The sequence below is a fragment of the Humulus lupulus genome, chromosome 3, assembly GCF_963169125.1.
Source record: "Humulus lupulus chromosome 3, drHumLupu1.1, whole genome shotgun sequence".
Classification (NCBI taxonomy): domain Eukaryota; kingdom Viridiplantae; phylum Streptophyta; class Magnoliopsida; order Rosales; family Cannabaceae; genus Humulus; species Humulus lupulus.
This window is the reverse complement of record NC_084795.1, coordinates 16,918,436-16,935,849: the sequence shown is the minus strand read 5'-3', so window position 1 is coordinate 16,935,849 and position 17,414 is coordinate 16,918,436. Positions and strand designations below refer to the sequence as shown.

General features: G+C 42.5%; 1 protein-coding gene across 1 annotated transcript; it reads right to left on the bottom strand.

The window, feature by feature from the left end:
- Positions 1 to 10,958: 10,958 nt before the first annotated feature.
- On the bottom strand, positions 10,959 to 13,595 carry LOC133820959 (glycosyl hydrolase 5 family protein-like). The gene is made up of 4 exons (XM_062253514.1): positions 13,138 to 13,595; positions 12,792 to 13,042; positions 11,758 to 12,278; positions 10,959 to 11,604 (listed from the first exon to the last, which is right to left on the bottom strand). Exons 1-4 carry the CDS (start codon positions 13,558 to 13,560, stop codon positions 11,156 to 11,158), a joined length of 1,644 nt encoding a protein of 547 aa, XP_062109498.1. The 5' UTR covers positions 13,561 to 13,595; the 3' UTR covers positions 10,959 to 11,155.
- Positions 13,596 to 17,414: the final 3,819 nt, after the last annotated feature.

Here is a 17,414-nt window from a genome sequence, read left to right as displayed (position 1 = left end):
TCCAACTCCCCCGTGGCAGGAGGTCTCTCCTATACCTTTTACACGAGGATAAGCTCCGAAAGTGCGGACTTTTGGAGGAGGGCCAGTCCACCTTTGACTGGTCCAATATAAAATATGAACACTGGGAGCAGGTGCCCCTGCCCACAGGTGCCCTCCCTCCCTCCGAGGAGAGAAACGAGGCCACCACTTCCAGTTCGCCAGAGGAGTTCGCCGTCTGGGAATGAGGTTAATGATGAAGCCTCGAGCTCGGATTCAGATGAAGGTAAAGTCCTCCCTACCTCGAGAATGTGGTCCCCCACCTTACTAAAACACAGGCCCAATAGGTTAGTCTCACGCCCACAGGATAGATACCACTTCTACATATGGAGTTGGGTAGATGACTGTGTCCATAGGTTTGATAGTGGGCTCGGGAAATACGACACCATGTATACCACGGACGAGGTGTGGAACGGGATAGTTGTTCAGTACAGGACCAACGATTATAGGGACCTTTCGAGGTTATCACCTACATATAGGGAAGGCACTCCCCCCGCCTCCTCTGAAGACAGGGGAATTTCATGGTCCCCAAGCTCGAGTTCAGGGGAGAGTTCCAGTTAGGTTTCTTCTATCATCACTTTATATGTCAGTGATACTGAAACAACTTGTATGCTTCTCTTTTACTGACTCACTCTGTGTTGTCACTTATGCAGGCAAGATGGACTCCGACCTCGACAACATCATCGATGGTGCTGGCGCCAAGAGGAGCAAGCGTCCCAGAGCGGGGTCGTTTAAGACTGACCAGCCGGGCAAGGGCCCCAAGAGGTCCAAGAAAACACCTCCCCTTGCTCCGCCAGTTTCGAGCTCCATCGCTGCGGCGACTTCCCAGGCCGACACTTCCACAATGGCGCCGTCCTCGCAGGTCGTCGCCTCTGCTGTGGCGCCAACTTTGCTGGTTGGTCCCTTCATTATGGCTGAGTCCCAACCTCCTGTGGTAGGTCAGTCATCCTTAGGTCCGCCTACTAGAAGGCCTTCTGCTTCTCGAGCTCAGAAGCTATCAATTTCCACCCACATGGATGCATACGTGGTCGATAATGTCGCTGGGTCCCATGGATCTACGCTGGTCTCGGATGTTATGTCCCGGATCGGCCAGAGCTATGGCAGTCTCGAAGCTCCCCAATGGCAGTGCTTAAATGACACCCGAGACTGCACTGTTCTCTACGAGAAGAGTATCAAGCATACTGCCGCGGTGAGTATCCTCCTATAGTCCTTCCTTTTCTACTTATAATCACATTGACCTGGAGCTAATGGTGGTCTCTTCCTTTTTCAGGCTCTTGCCTTTACTGCCCAGCTCAACTATAAGCTGAACAATGAGATCCACTCGAGCAAGTCTCATGCTCAGGAGGTGAAGGATCTCCAGCTCAAAGCATGCGATGATCTGAAGGCAGCGAATGCGAAGCTTGAGGCAGAAGCCAAGGAACGTGAGGACATGGCCACCGAGCTCGGGAAGCTGAAAGCTGAGCTCGAGGAGCATAAGAAGGAGATCACCCAGCTTCAGGAGACCAACAAGAAGCTTGAAGAGGAAAAGGTTGCTACCTTCGACATCATGGAGGATGAAAAAGCTTGCTTCCTTACTGAGTACAAAGAGAAGAAGGATCAAGTGGTTGACTCTGCTATGTACCGAATGTGGGCCTACAATGAAGATCTGGACACCAGCTTCTTAGGTCCTCACGAGGCATCGCTTCTTGAAAGGTGGAATGCTCGGCTCGAGAAGGAAGAGGCTGAGCAGCTCGAGAAGGAGAAGGCTGATCAACTCGAGAAGGAATAGGCTGCTCGGGACGCCGTTTCGGAGGGAGCCCAGGAGGATAGCCATGCCATTCGTCCTGAGGAATCCGGTGCTGCAGATGCTGAGAAGGCCAAGGAGACTCTTCTTCCTTGACTCTGATCTCGGGGAAACCATTTATTGGGGCTGCGTCCCCTTATTTCTGTAATTATTTTAATTTATGCCCTCGGGGCTGATATAATTTCTTTAAATATTACTTATATATGCTTTACATTTCTTGGCTCGAAATATTTGACACATTTTATATTGATGAATCAGTTATGTTTATTTAGTCATACAAACATATTGTGGATTTAGGTTCGAAGCTCAATGCATTCATGCACAGTTTGTTCAAATTATCCGCTTCCGACCTCGTTATTCTTCAAAGTCGGATATTACTTCAACCATGAACCCAAAAGTACTTATATGGTATGTAATGTGGATGATTTGGTTATATCTTTTTTGCTTAATCACTTTTTCTCATCCTCAGTTTTTGCTCCAAGGTTAAGAGTTCGAAACTATTTTCTTTAAGATATTCCAGCTTCGATTTCGAAATAGGTTTAGGTTCCTACTTACCATCAATTAGTTTTTTTTTTTTGGCTGGTTTGTTCCAAACCTGTTAAGTTTGCACATCTGGTTAACTCCAAACGTTTTCGGTTTTTGATAATTCGGTTATGTCCGAACTATCTCAGCTCGCGTATTTGGTTATATCCAAGTACTTTATATATTTTTGATAATTCGGTTATGTCCGAACTATCTAAGCTCGCGTATTTGGTTACATCCAAATACTTTATATGTTTTTGATAATTCGGTTATGTTCAAACTATCTAGGCTCGCATATTTGGTTACATCCAAATACATTATATGTTTTTGATAATTCGGTTATGTCCGAACTTTCTAGGCTCGCGTATTTGGTTACATCCAAATACTTTATATGTTTTTTATAATTCAGTTATGTCCGAACTATCTAGGCTCGCGTATTTGGTTACATCCAAATACTTTATATGTTTTTGATAATTCGGTTATGTCCGAACTATCTAGGCTCGCGTATTTGGTTACATCCAAATACTTTATATTTTTTTTTGTATATGTTATTTTATTTTTTAAGCTGATGGTATATGTACCAATGATGCCCCCTTAATATCCTATGAGTGTGACCATAGGTTATTAAATTAAGAGAGATTGCAAAAATAAAAAGAAATAACATATTTGAACGAAATGGATCTTTTATTTGATGACATTCAAAAACAAATAAGCTAATACAAATAGAAACTCATGGTTATAGGCAACACTTTTCCTACACTACTGATAGTAAGATCTAAGGTGTTCGCCATTCCATGCTCGCGGTACTAGGCTCCCGTCCAATCTCGCAAGTTTGTACACACCAGGTCGGATGACTGACTCTATCTGGTATGGTTCTTCCCAGTTCGGCCCGAGCACTCCTGCTGCCGGATCTCGAGTTGCCAAGAATACGCGTCTTAACACCAGATCTCCCATTCCGAATTTTCGATCTCGAACCCTCTTGTTGAAATATTTGGTAGTTCGGTGCTGGTAGGTAGCGTTTCTCAGCTGGGCCTCTTCTCTTTTTTCTTCAATCAAGTCTAAGGTTTCCTCGAGCTGAGTATGGTTTGAACTTTGGTCGTAAATCTGAGTTCGGATCGTTGGGATTTCGACTTCTATGGGCAACATTGCCTCGCAGCCGTATGCTAGAGAGAACGGGGTATGTCCTATCGAGGTTCGAGCCGTTGTCCTGTATCCCCAAAGGACTTGGGGCAATTCTTCGGGCCACCGTCCCTTTGCTTCCTCCAACTTTTTCTTTAGTGAACTCTTGAGAGTTTTGTTCACAGCTTCGACCTGACCATTCGCTTGAGGGTGAGCCACTGATGAAAAACTCTTTATTATACCGTTCTTTTCACAAAAATTGGTGAATAGGTCGCAATCGAACTGGGTTCCGTTGTCGGATACGATCTTCCTTGGCACTCCGTATAGGCACACGATGCTCTTTACAACGAAATCAAGGATCTTCTTTGAGGTTATAGTTGCCAACGGTTCAGCCTCCGTCCATTTTGTGAAGTAATCCACGGCGACTACAGCATATTTCACTCCGCCTTTGCCAGTCGGGAGAGAGCCTATGAGGTCGATGCCCCATATCGCGAAAGGCCATGGGGATGTCAACATGGCCAGCTCAGATGGTGGGGCTCGAGGTATCATGGCGAATCTCTGGCATTTGTCGCATTTCTTCACATACTCGAAAGAATCCGCTTTAATGGTTGGCCAAAAATATCCCTGGCGTATGATCTTCTTGGACAGGCTGTGCCCCCCAGTGTGATCTCCGCATAACCCTTCATGAATTTCTTCAATGACTTTCTTAGCTTCGGGAGGGGTTACGCACCTGAGTAACGGCATGGAATATCCCCTTCGGTACAACCTTCCATCCAAGATTGTGTAACGGGGAAGTTGATACATCAACTTTCGAGCTTGGTTCCGATCTTTTGGAAGAATTCCATTTTCGAGATAATCAACTATCGGGGTCATCCAGGTCGGCTTTGTTTCGATCATACACACATCTTCCTCTTCTGGCTCGTTAATGCTAGGTGCTGATAGGTGTTCTATGGGTACGACATTCAGCTCTTCATTTTCGGAGGACGTAGCGAGTCGAGCTAAGGCATCTGCGTTTGATAACTGCTCACGGGGAACCTGTTCGATTGCATAGAATTCGAAACACTCTAACGCTGATTTTGCCTTCTCCAAATAAGCTGCTATTCTCGTGGCGCGAGCCTGGTATTAACCCAAGATTTGATTAACCACTAGCTGGGAGTCACTGTAGCAATGTATAGCTTTAGCTTTGAGCTCCTTAGCTATACGAAGTCCTGCGAGTAAAGCCTCGTATTCGGCCTCATTATTCGACGCTTTGAAGTCAAATCTTAGGGCAGAATGAAATCTGCTTCCCGCGGGGGTAACTAAAATGACCCCTGCCCCCGCTCCATTTTCATTTGACGAGCCGTCGACGTAAAGTTTCCACAGCTCGTGGGCCGTGGTTATTACCTTGTCGTCGGCTATACCAGTACATTCCACTATAAAGTCCGCCAATGCCTGTGCCTTAATGGTCGTTCTCGGGTGGTAGGTGATCTCGAACTGTCCGAGCTCAATAGCCCATTTAAGAAGCCGACCTGATGCTTCTGGTTTAGACAGGACTTGCCTAAGTGGTTGATCAGTCAGTACATGGATGGGATGTGCCTGAAAGTAGGGGCGGAGCTTACGGGATGAATGAATTAGACTGAGCGCGAGTTTCTCCATCAATGGGTACCTTGACTCTGCCCCCAGTAATCTTTTACTGATGTAATAAACGGGTTTTTGCATCCTCTCTTCTTCTCGGACGAGCACCGCACTTATCGCGTGTTCGGTAGTTGAAAGGTATAGGTACAGTATTTCTCTCGTTTCCGGTTTTGACAGGATGGGTAGTTCCGCAAGGTGCTTTTTGAGTTCTTGAAAGGCCAGCTCGCATTCCTCTGTCCATTCAAATTTCTTACCTCCTCTCAGTAAGTTGAAAAATGGAAGACCACGATCTGTAGATTTCGAGATGAATCTGCTTAGGGCTGCCATCCTGCCAGTTAGACATTGGACATCTTTGTGCCTTCAAGGTGAGGGCATGTCAATTAGGGCCTTGATCTTGTCGGGGTTAGCCTCGATTCCTCGAGAGTTCACAATAAAGCCCATAAATTTTCCTGAAGATACCCCAAAAGTGCACTTCTGAGGATTTAGCTTCATGTTATACTTCCTGAGCACGCCGAAGCACTCTTCGAGGTCATCAACGTGGTTCTTGTTGAGTTGAGACTTTACAAGCATGTCATCAACATAAACCTCCATGTTGTTCCCTATTTGCTCTGAAAACATCATGTTTACGAGTCGTTGGTATGTGGCTCCATCATTCTTGAGCCCGAATGGCATGACATTATAGCAATATAGCCCTTTATCCGTGATGAAGCTCGTGTGTTCTTGGTCGGGGGCATGCATGGGAATCTGGTTATATCCAGAATAGGCATCCATGAACGACATCAGGCCATGCCCCGCCGTGGCATCTACGAGCTGGTCAATCCTTGGTAACGGAAAACAGTCTTTTGGGCAAGCTTTGTTGAGATCTGAGTAGTCAATACAGGTTCTACACGTCCCATTGGGATTTGGGACCAACACCGGATTGGCTACCCAATCAGGGTAAAAGGCGTCCCTAATGAATTGGTTTGCCTTTAACCTGTCAACCTCCTCTTTTAACGCCTTCTTTCTGTCTTCATCCAGTTGTCTTCGCTTTTGTTGCTTCGGGGGAAAGCTTTTGTCTATGTTTAGTGCGTGGCTTGCTACATTCGGGCTTATCCCCACCATGTCTGAGTGCGACCATGCGAAGACATCCTGGTTTTTCTTCAAAAAACAGATTAATTGCTATTTGGCCTCGTCTTGGAGGTGTTTTCCGACCTTCACCTTCTTCGAGGAATCAGCTTCCTCGAGCTGAACCTCTTCGAGCTCCTCTAAAGGTTCGAGGTCAACCTTCTCCTCAATCCTCGGATCGATCTCTTCGTCAACCTCTAAGACTGTTCCGTCTTTGTTTTGTATGATGACGAGTGCTTGAGCGTTCGTTTGTTTCTTTCCTCTCATGGAGATGCTATAGCATTCCCTCCCTGCCAATTGGTCTCCTTTCAACGTCCCGACTCCGCTAGGGGTCGGGAACTTAAGGGCCAGATACCTTACTGATGAAACTGCCCCCAGCCCGACTAGGGCGGGTCTCCCGAGCAGCACATTGTAGGCAGATGGTAAGTCTACTACTACGAACTCCATTATCTTGGTCACCGAGACTGGATAGTCTCCCAAGGTTATGGGGAGCTCAATGGATCCCATACAGGCAGTTCCTTCTCCTGAAAAGCTGTACAAAGTAGTTGCACATGCTTTCAGGTCGCGAAGGGAGAGTCCCATCTTCTCGAGGGTTGCTTTATAGAGGATGTTGACTGAGCTCCCATTATCTATGAGAACTCGGTGGACCCTTTTATTGGCCAACTGAAGAGTAATAACCAGCGGATCATGATGAGGGAATTGAACATGGGAAGCGTCTTCCTCGGTGAAGGTTATTGGTTGCGTTTCAATCCTCTGGCTTTTTGGTGCCCTGGGTTCGGGTTCATAAGGAGACTTGTCCCCTGTCTTCAACTCGTTAACATACCTCTTTTGGGCATTCCTGCCCCCTCCTGCGAGATGAGGCCCTCCCGAGATGGTTATTACATCCTCTCCATCTATCGGCGGGGGCCTATCTTCTTCCCAAGATCGGGAGTTATTGTTTTGTGTGGTCGGAGGTGCGGCTACTCTCTGGCCCGCGGCCGCCTAACCAGTATTCTGGTTTTTGACATAATGCCGGAAGTAACCTCTCGAGATCAACCCTTCGATCTCGTCCTTCAGTTGTCGACATTCATCGGTTGTATGTCCGGTGTCTTTGTGGAACCGACAATATTTACTGGAATCCCTCTTGGATTTTTGATTTCTCATCGGGTCCGGACGCCTAAAGGGGACCTGGTTTTCATTAGCCAGATATATGTTCTCCCGAGACTCATTGAGCTCGGTGTATACCTTATACACGGAGAAATACCTCTCCCCTTTCTTTTTCTTTCCTCCCTCAGCTTCGGGGTTACTTCCTTCATTCTTTTTCCTCTTGGATGGGTTCTCCTAGGCAGGCTTTGGTGCCGCTGGGTCCACCGAGGTTGAGGCAAAGTTGATGTTTATCATTGTAGTTTCGGACTGGGAGGTCGCTTTGAGCGTCGACCTCGCTTCCTCTACATTGACAAACCTTTGCGCTCGTCTGTTAAACTCGGTTATTGACCTTACCGGTTTCCCTTGCATGTCGTCCCAAAGGGCACTTCCCGGTAATATGCCAGCTCGGATAGCCATTAGGTGTCCACTGTCATCCACATCCCGAGCTCGGGCTACTTCCAGATTAAATCTTGTTAAGTAACTCTTCAATGTTTCGCCCGGTTGCTGCCGGACGTTAGTTAAGGTGGATGCTTCTAGTCTGACCCCTACCATTGCTCTGAACTGCTTCTTAAAGTCTTTAGACAACTGCTCCCATGAGGTTATTGAGTGTCTCTTATACTTTTCGAACCAACTTTTGGCAGGTCCTGCCAATGATGTTGGAAACAACATGCACCTAAGCTCGTAACCCACGTTACTGGCTCTCATGATAGTGTTGAACGTGCTCAGGTGACTACACGGGTCGGTCTTTCCTTCAAACGTGGGGACGTGAGGAATCCAAAACCCTTGAGGAAATTGAGTGTCAGAAATATGGGGAGCAAACGGCTCGAGCTCCTCATCAGAGTCCTCATATCGACCATTTCCTCGTTCATTCTTTAAAAGCCTAAAGGCTCTTTCGAGCTGATCAATTCTTTCTTGGACTAGGTCAGTAGGAGGTGCTGTCTGGAATTGACTGTCATTGATAGTGATTCCAGGCTCGCGTCTCCGCAAGGGATCTCTACGTTTATTTAAGCGATCCCTCAGGTCTGGATTTGTTTGATCTCCATTCCCCCGACTCTGATTCAGATGATTTCGCAGGTCGGGACGATTCTTGCGACTTCCAGTATTCTTACGACCTCGGTCGTGTTTACTGACGGACCTGGTCTCTCCGGACTCATCACTGGTGAAACTCATTGCTCGGTTATTTCGCGATGGATTCTTTCCACGTCGCCTCGTCTCCGCAGTGAGAGACCGAGACGTCTGACTTCTCTCAGATGGAGCGCCTCTCCGCTCCAGGAAAGTCTCTCTGTTTCCTTGTCTTTCCCCCGCACGCCCTTGATCCTGATCTCGAACAGGTTAAGTGTTTCTGTGTGGGGGCGAAGGATATCTTATGGGTGACGGAGGGAACCGTATAGGCGACGGTGGCTGCCACCCTTGTCGCGGCCTGGAGGGTCCAGAATTTGCCCGAGATGGGCCAACCGCATTCGGTGCGCTCCCAGGTACCTGAGTCCGAGCCTCTGCAGGGGTTCGGTTATTCTTAGCTCCTGCAGGCACTTCTACAGGCGGGTTAGCCGGGGCCCGAGCTCGAGTACTCCTCTGGGGCCTAGGTGGAGCGGATGGCTCTGCTGATGCCGGAGGTTGATTCGGCCTCCTTGTGGCAGCATCCTTTCGCGGACGCCCGCGGGGCCTCCGGGGAGGAACATGCACGTCCCTTGGAGGAGGGACTTGGTTTTCGCGCGGAGGCGGGGGCTGAGCCACCTGCGCCTCTGCGGCTATCCTTGTCAACTCCTCATTCCGTTTGTTGGCTTCTGCCAACAGCTGCTTCAGTTGTCGGTTTTCAAGTTCCACAATAGGAACGTACCGCTCAGGATTGTAGTACATATCCTCATCTCTTGGTGGAGGAGGTGGTCCCCGGGAATCAGAGGACCCACTTCTCTCTTCAACATCCGGGTTCTCCATTGGTTGTTTTCCAGGACGTCTTGGGTAATTTTCCTCAGGGGTGTTTTGATTGTTTGTGGCCATGATTTTCTCAGGGATGAATGCTTAAGGCTCTCAATGAAAGCACCAAACTGTTGACGCCGTTTTTCGTCAAACAGTGAAAGAAGAACACATAAACAATAACTGATAATGGCCAATTGAAATAAGACAATACAAACACACGATTTTTACGTGGTTCAGCAGTTAAATCTGCCTAGTCCACGAGTCTCTGTTATTAAACTCAAGATTATCTCTGGAAATTCTTCAGGAATGAATTCTCCAGAATTTTCTCTCAAGGTTCAAAATTTCGGTCCATTACAATGGTGCATGACCCCTCTATTTATAGAGAAGGCTGCAGAATACTATCCCACATATTTTGGGTAGTTACTCTTTTTGTGAATAAAATTAATGGCTTTAAATGCCTATAATCAGATATAAAAGGAAACGTCCCTTGAAGACCAGGGGACGTATAACTGACGAAATAATATCCCACGATTCTAGGGGATTTACAATAATAAATGAGGATTACATTTCGTATAGACATCACTTATATATATTCAAGGTGGTTATCAGGTATCTCCAAGGCTTTAACTTCCCAGGTTTCCCGTCATCTTTTGAGATCGTATGTGCGTCGAGCTCGGGACCTCTGATTCGGGGTCATCCCTGAAGATGGATGCGTCTCCGGAGCTACCTTTTCGAGATCATGAACACTCCGAGGTCACCATATTCGAGGTCGTCTATGTCCTGCAGGCTCGATATTTAATCCTGGAGCATATTTCCAACCTTATGAGTCCACTTGTTTGCTAATCCAAATTTCAAGGTCATATTTAACATAGCTCGAAATCTGGGTGTAACATAATTAAAGATTAAGTAATTTTGTTTGAAATCCAAACAATAATTTAAGATTAAACTTTTTTTACTAAATCTTAAATTGATTCAAAGCAACAAATTTGATTTTTTTTTTAAAAATGAAAAATATAAAATGATATTTTTTTTGAAAAATTATTTAAAATAATAATAATAACAATGTAGATCAATCATATGGTGCCACGTGTCCTTTAACCGGTCAACTTTAACATTTAAACTTATTCATCCTCTCTGTTAGTTAAGAGAATAATCATTAAGTAAAATGCACTTTTTTATTTAAATTATAGTTTTCATAATTTTTATATGTTTTTCAATAAAATGTATATTAAAAATATTTATATTTATTAATTATTAGAATTTAAATACCTACTAATAAAAATTCAAATTTTGTTACTGGAAATTTTTTTTTAAAAATCACTATAGTTTTTAGTTCATGATTTTTACCCACAATTTCATGTTGAGCAAGGCTCATATTTTTCGTGGCATGTCACACCTATCTTTGGACTCATGCATGTCATTTAACTTTTGCATGTGAACTAATTTCTTACTATGAGAATTGCTAGGGGCACTAGTCATGCCCAATATCATATCATATCATGTAATTGAGTACGAGGTTATTTAAATTTAATAAGTTTTATTGGATTATTGCTAACCAATTATAATTATAAGATATCACCTAATGTTTGGTTACTTAAGGTGGCTAATGAGACTCTTTTACTATCTGTATTTTCTATTATGAACGGGTATGATATGGTAAGATCAGTCACAAATGCATACATATATATATATATATATTTATATATTTCATTTAAGAAAGATGATGAAACGATTGTGCTAAACAATTGAAAGTAAACTAAATAAATTATTTGTCATACTTATTAAATATAGACAAAACTAAACAATTCTAAAACTGGTTTGGAACATAAATTCATAACCATGCATGCTTATTCTGTAACGTTCTGGACAAAAGCCTTCCATTCAGACTCCTCATCAAACCTCAATCGGAAAGTCAATAAATAGTTGGAGTTCAACTTAATTGGAAAAAAATTCTAAGTTTGGTTGTCTTGTGCTGTGAACAAGCTTGAACCATTGCCTTGACGGGTCGCACGAACTATCTTTACTCACGCAATAGCAAGGGTTTATGACAATCTCATTCGCAGAATCAACGTCTAGGCAAACGGTGTCGTTTTTGCCAGTGGTAGTAGAGAGTTGCAGGTTAGATTCCGAAATGGGCTTCCATTTGGAGTCGAAGTCGGCACAATCTTTGCTAAGTTGGGCTGGTTTCCCTGCTTCTCCTGCTCGTAAGCAGAAGGGTGTTCCTCTGATCCTCAATACCTTCTTATCACGTGAAAAGTGCCATGCATCAGAGCTAGAGCAAGGACCCAACGCCAATGGACCCGATTGGGATTTTCTTACAACACATTGACCAGTTGCAGGGTGGAAAATGACTTTGTGTGGTTGACCTGTTGATAAACCTGGTCCTGCAAGTATTGTTTTGGACCATATTCAAAGTACACCATTTTAAAAGTCAAAAGAAAAAGAAGAAGCACACATTATCACATGGGGTGGTACTGGTACTGAGTATATATACCATATGTGCCTTAGTATATGAGATTCAACTAAATATAACATACCTTGAAAAGGATATCGAATTGAAGTCATCTTGTGTAACATAGTTTCATTTCGAACTCCATCAAAATCCCAGTTCAAGACTGCGTAAACCTCTTCTAACCCAACAATACCTGATCTGTAGTAGTAACTACCAGCCAAAGTCCACAAAGCCCAATCCAAGTCTAGCTCAGCTGCCACAGCTAAGGCGCAATTCAAGCACCTGTTGTCATTCTCTTTGGTCCCCCTTTGGTCGACTCCAAACTCACTAAAAAACAATGGAAATCCTCTCTTTACCAAGAACCCTGATTGTCTCTTCATGTTAGCGGCCAACACACCACACACTTTGTTTGCGTTCTCACTTGCCCATGCATCCGAGTCCGAAAAGGAATACCAGTGAACTTCAAATACTAGTTTACCAGAAAATGTTAGCGCGAATGGTCGATCGTGTAAGAACGACAAGTGCGTATCGAAATTTAAACCAGAGATAATCACAAGGACATTTGGGTTTGCTGCATGAACTGCCTCGGCTCCTCTTTGCATGTACCTATTATAATGTGATCCAATGAAAGAGTAACCTATTATTATGTTTGTTTGGTGGGGAAGAATATGAAATAATTGTGATAAAAAGAAAACTGCATTTAGTAGTTATATCTTATCAATAAAAATAATAAGATATAAGTTTAGTGGTATTTAAATAATTTAATGAAAATGTAAAAAGACAAGAAAAAGAAAAATATGTTCCCAAAAAAGATAAAAAAATTATTTTGAAATTTTAATTAACATAATAATTTTAAAAATATATATATAAGTAAATAATTTAATGAAATTATCCTAATAAACAGTTCGTTCCACTTTTCTCTCTAGTTTGTTTTAATAATAATAATAATAACCCCTTCTGTTTTCCACTTATTTCTTCCCTGCCAAACAACAAATTTGTATTTTTCTCTTGATTTTTCACTTTAGAAAGTAAGTTTCACACACAAGTAACGCCTATGAATATGAACTAGAACTAGTAATATATATATATATATATATAAGTATACATATATAAACATACTTGTACCAATCGTCTTCATTCTGCCTGGGCCCACGGAGTTCATTCCTCAAGCTCATGCCGACGACATTGTGATCATTCTTGAACAGTGTGGCCATTCGAGTAAGCCCCTTAATCCACAGGTCTGGGTCGAAGTACTTTTCCCCAAAGAACCCATTGCCATCGGTTTTATTGTTGCAACACCAACTGGGATTGCTAACATGATTGTCCAGGATCACCATCACCTTCCCTTTTCTAAGCCCAGCTACCACTGTCTACAATATTATTGTTTATATAACATGAGTAGTGTCCTTAATATGTAATGAAGACTATATAAATATATATACATAGATATGTAGTATATACGTACCTGGTAGGCTTCGATGAGGGGAAGGTCGATGATGGAGGGATTATTGGCCTCAATACCAGCTATGGCTTCTACAAGACCAAACCTTTGGAAGGACTGTCGAACGGTGAGAGAGGCGAGTGAGGTGTTGGTGGCCAAGTAGACAGGCCAAGTGAGGCGAACACAGTTGAACCCCATCGATGAGATTCGGCCTACAATGGCATCAATAGGCTGCTTGTTGAGTCCTTCGGCCAGCACAACCTCCAGATGAGAAACCCAATTCACGCACGCCATTTTCACTCTCTTCCCGCTCATCTCGTCCACAATCCATCTCGAATTGGTGGTCAGTGGCAGACCAGTCGCTGGCCCGGTTTGGGATACTAAGAAGAATGTGATGAAGGTGAAAACTGAGAGAAGGTGAGGGAGAGAGAAGCTTCCCATCTTCATTTTTTTTTACTTGTGTTAACTACTGAGAGGTGAGTTTGTTTGACAATGGCATATACATTATATAGAGAGATATTTTTCTCAAGCGTAATTATAGGCTCTTTTATCTAACTGCGTTTATATATCCATTCAACCTTTGAAAACAAAAATAACTATTCACGTGTACTTTTTCAATTATGGTATTGATAATACGTTAAATATATATTTTATTATTATTATTTAGGAATTATCATCCCATAATTAAATGAAATAATCATTAATTCATTTATATAAATTTTTATAATTTAGATACAAAATTAAAAGGGAAAATACTCATTTGGTACCCTATGTTTTTGCAAAGTATCATTTTGGTACCATGCTCATATGGTATCCTGTATTTTAAAATCGTACATATTTGGTATCCTAAACTCAGATTTGATAGATAAAATTTTGTCAATTTAATCAAACTGCTGTCAATTATGTAAGTTACAAATTTAAATTTAATTACATAATTACATATAACTGATGACAGTTTGATCATATTGACAAAATTTTATTTATCAAATCTGAGTTTAGGGTACCAAATATGTACGATTTTAAAATACAGGGTACCATATGAGCATTATTGAAAATAGAGGGTACCAAAATGATACTTTGCAAAAACACAGAGTACCAAATGAGTATAAATGAATATATTAATATTAAAAATATTAAATAATATATTAAAACACTTCTGCCTTTGGCATGCCATATAAAGATGTTGTATTGTATTAAATAAGTAGAACACATGTATTATTCAATACATAAAAAATGGAATTAGGTTTTATTGTGGTATGGTCCGGGTCATGACTGGGATTGAGGTCGAGGGTCGGGGGTCGGGGTTGGGGCTAGGAAGCTGGGGTAGAGGCCAGGGTTAGGGTCGGGGTCGGGGCCGTGGTTGAGGTAGTATCACATTTGATATCGTTTGAAAATATTTATTTTATTTAGTTTTAAGTAATACAATATAACACAATTGCTTACCAAACGTAATATAATTTAGGGACATTTGCGGCAAAAGTACCAAAATTATTAATTTTGTAGCACTTAAGTACCCAAGTTATATTTTTGCAGGCGAAAGTACATTCCGTCCATGTTTTACTACAGCCGTCAGTTCCAACTGTTAAGTGTGTTTGTGGCATGTTGGTGAAAGTACCAAATTAAATGAATATTTGTGGTGAAAGTACCTAATTTAATATATATGTGTGTGTGTGTGTGTGTGTGTGTGTGCGGCAAAAGTACCAAAGTTATGAGATATATGCGGCAAAAGTGTAATGCCCCGAATTTTCCTAATAAGGGTTAGGACCTTGATTAGGAGGTCGGAAGGGTCATAATTGATTTATTATGATATTAAATGATTATATGCAAGTTAATGTGAATTATATTATTATATGATGGTAAATGCATGCATATGGGTTCATTTTTAATTATAAGGGCATTTTGGTAATTTGGCCCGTTGAGGGCGTGAATGTGTATTTTCATGCATGTGAGTGAATTATAAATAATACCACATTACATGTGGATTGGTTCGAGCCATTTGACATGAGACGATCATGGATTGCAAGTTTTCGGTCTAGTCATAACGAGATTAAGTTCGGGGCTCGGAGTGAGTCTCAGGGTAATTTGGTGAGTAGAACGTTGCCGGGAATTAGAGGGTAACGGGATATGAATTATTGGTGTTTGAGAATAACGAGAATTGGAGGGTGTTAATTATAATTAACGAGATAGGCAGGAAAAGACGACTTTACCCTTAGGAGTCTTTAGAAGCCTTTATTTGACCTAGGGGCAAAATGGTCTTTTCACCCCTAAGATTTATATCAGCCTTTGAGTTTAGAAGGCTGTGGAATTGTTGAAAACAGAGCATCCTCATCTTCATTTCTTCTCTCCTTCCTGTACACCATTTATCCTCCTTCCTTTCAATTTTTGAGAGCCAACTTGAGGTATCAAGCTGGGAGATTAAAGGTGGGGGCTTAGGACTTTGGTTCAATCATTGAAGGGGATCTAAATCAAGCTTGAGGTAAGAATTCATCCTTGAATATAGGCTATACTCTGTTTTTCCTTATGGTTTTTCAGTTGAGAATGTGAGGTGTTAGTGGTGGGGATTAATGGAAATTCTTGAGTTTGGTTGCTTGGGTTTTGGTGGGGATTCTGGGGTTCTCTGACTTTGGGGCAGCGCCCTAGCACCATTAGGCAGTGCCCCAACGCTAGTGTATTTTCCAGCAAGCTTATTTTAGGGCTCGGGAGGACTTTTAAGGCTCGGGGGTTGGTTCATTTACCCTGTTTGGGTAGATTAAGAGTCCCGAGAGTGTGGGATGGATTCCGGGTGTGAGGTTTTAGATTGTAAACCTTTTTATGATTTATTTTATTGATGGGATTCCATATTTGGTTATGACTAGGTGACTGCTAAAGGATCAAAGGATTGATCATTCTCAAGGGTCATTCTTTTACTAGTTCTTGCTCGAACCTGAGGTAAGAAAACTGCATCCTGTGTATGTGTGACATGCATGGTTATTATTGATGCATGTTGGATTATGAAATGTGGCATGCATGATTATTGTTGAGGCATGTCAAGTGGTTAAATATGATGCATGTGATGCATGAGAAACATGTGATTAGGACATGCTTTGTATACTGAGTATGATATTGTTCAGAGCTTGAGCCTCTGTGTTTATGCATGATCCTAATTGTGCTAGTATTTGTTAAGTAAGCATGTTGAATGCCTTGTATTCGGATATTGGATATGTGATATATGTTTGGTGGCATTGCTTACTTGTATATGTACTGACTAGTCAGGGATATTGACCTAAGAGTCAGAAATGGCATAGTGTCATGAACGCCGAGCCAAATGACGATTAGATCTAATCAATATCAGTGTTGAATGGCTCTAAGGCATTAACGCTGGACTGACCCTAAGGTCATGAACTTATAAGCGCTTGTCTAGTCTAAGACTAGTTACTATAGTCAGGGCCTAAGACCCAGGTGACCGATTGTCACATGGCTAGGGAATGATGTTCCAAAGTTATGACCCTAAGGTCATGAGGAAGGTTATGTTGGTGACTAGTCACCATGCACCTATCCTATTTGAACTAATAGAAGTTCACCTATCTGTTAAGCCCCGATGACCCTATCGTCACAAGGCTAAAGGGAGCTAGACCCAACTTAGTGACTTTTGCAACTGTCACCTATTTGTTTGAACTAAAAGTCCTGGATGATTATTATGATCATTGGTTGATGTGTTATACTCAACATTACGTGAACTCATTTGCCTGCTGGAATAGGGCTATATCTGCTAGGCATGTGCCTTATGACTTGATGACATGTTATTACTGTTCATGAGCATATTAAGTTTTCTTGGTGGGCTTCGGCTCACGGGTGCTATGTGGTGCAGGTAAAGGGAAAAGAAAGCTGGACCATCCTTGAGTTGGAGAGCTTAGGTGATGATGTGTACATATGCAACTGCTCGACTACCACAGCTGAGGTTTGAAGAGGAACTAGGGTTTAACCCTGTTTTGCCGCTTAGATCGGCCTATTGTAAATATTTTCTTGTAGTAGACTCTGAAATTATATTTTGGGATCCCAATGTATATATTAAACGTTCTAATGAAACGTTATATCCTAACCAAAATTTTAATCCCTAAACCGCTAATCATACTTAGTTACACGAATTTGGCCAAATACCTCGATTAGCGAGTTTAGCACTGTTTACAAGGCACACCGTAACGGTCCCTGGAGTTAGGGCGTTACAACTTGGTATCAGAGCGAGCCAAGGTTTATGGTTCCTGAAGACAAGTTGGGCATGTACACTCATCACTGAAGATAGGTTCACTCAGGGAATGGTAACA

Coding starts and splice junctions, on each gene's coding strand:
- LOC133820959 (XM_062253514.1), bottom strand. CDS start 13,560: ATGAAGATGGGAAGCTTCTCTCTCCCTCACCTTCTCTCAGTTTTCACC. Junction 13,043..13,137: donor CCCTCATCGAAGCCTACCAG/GTACGTATATAC, acceptor ATAATATTGTAG/ACAGTGGTAGCTGGGCTTAG. Junction 11,605..11,757: donor AATTCGATATCCTTTTCAAG/GTATGTTATATT, acceptor CAATACTTGCAG/GACCAGGTTTATCAACAGGT.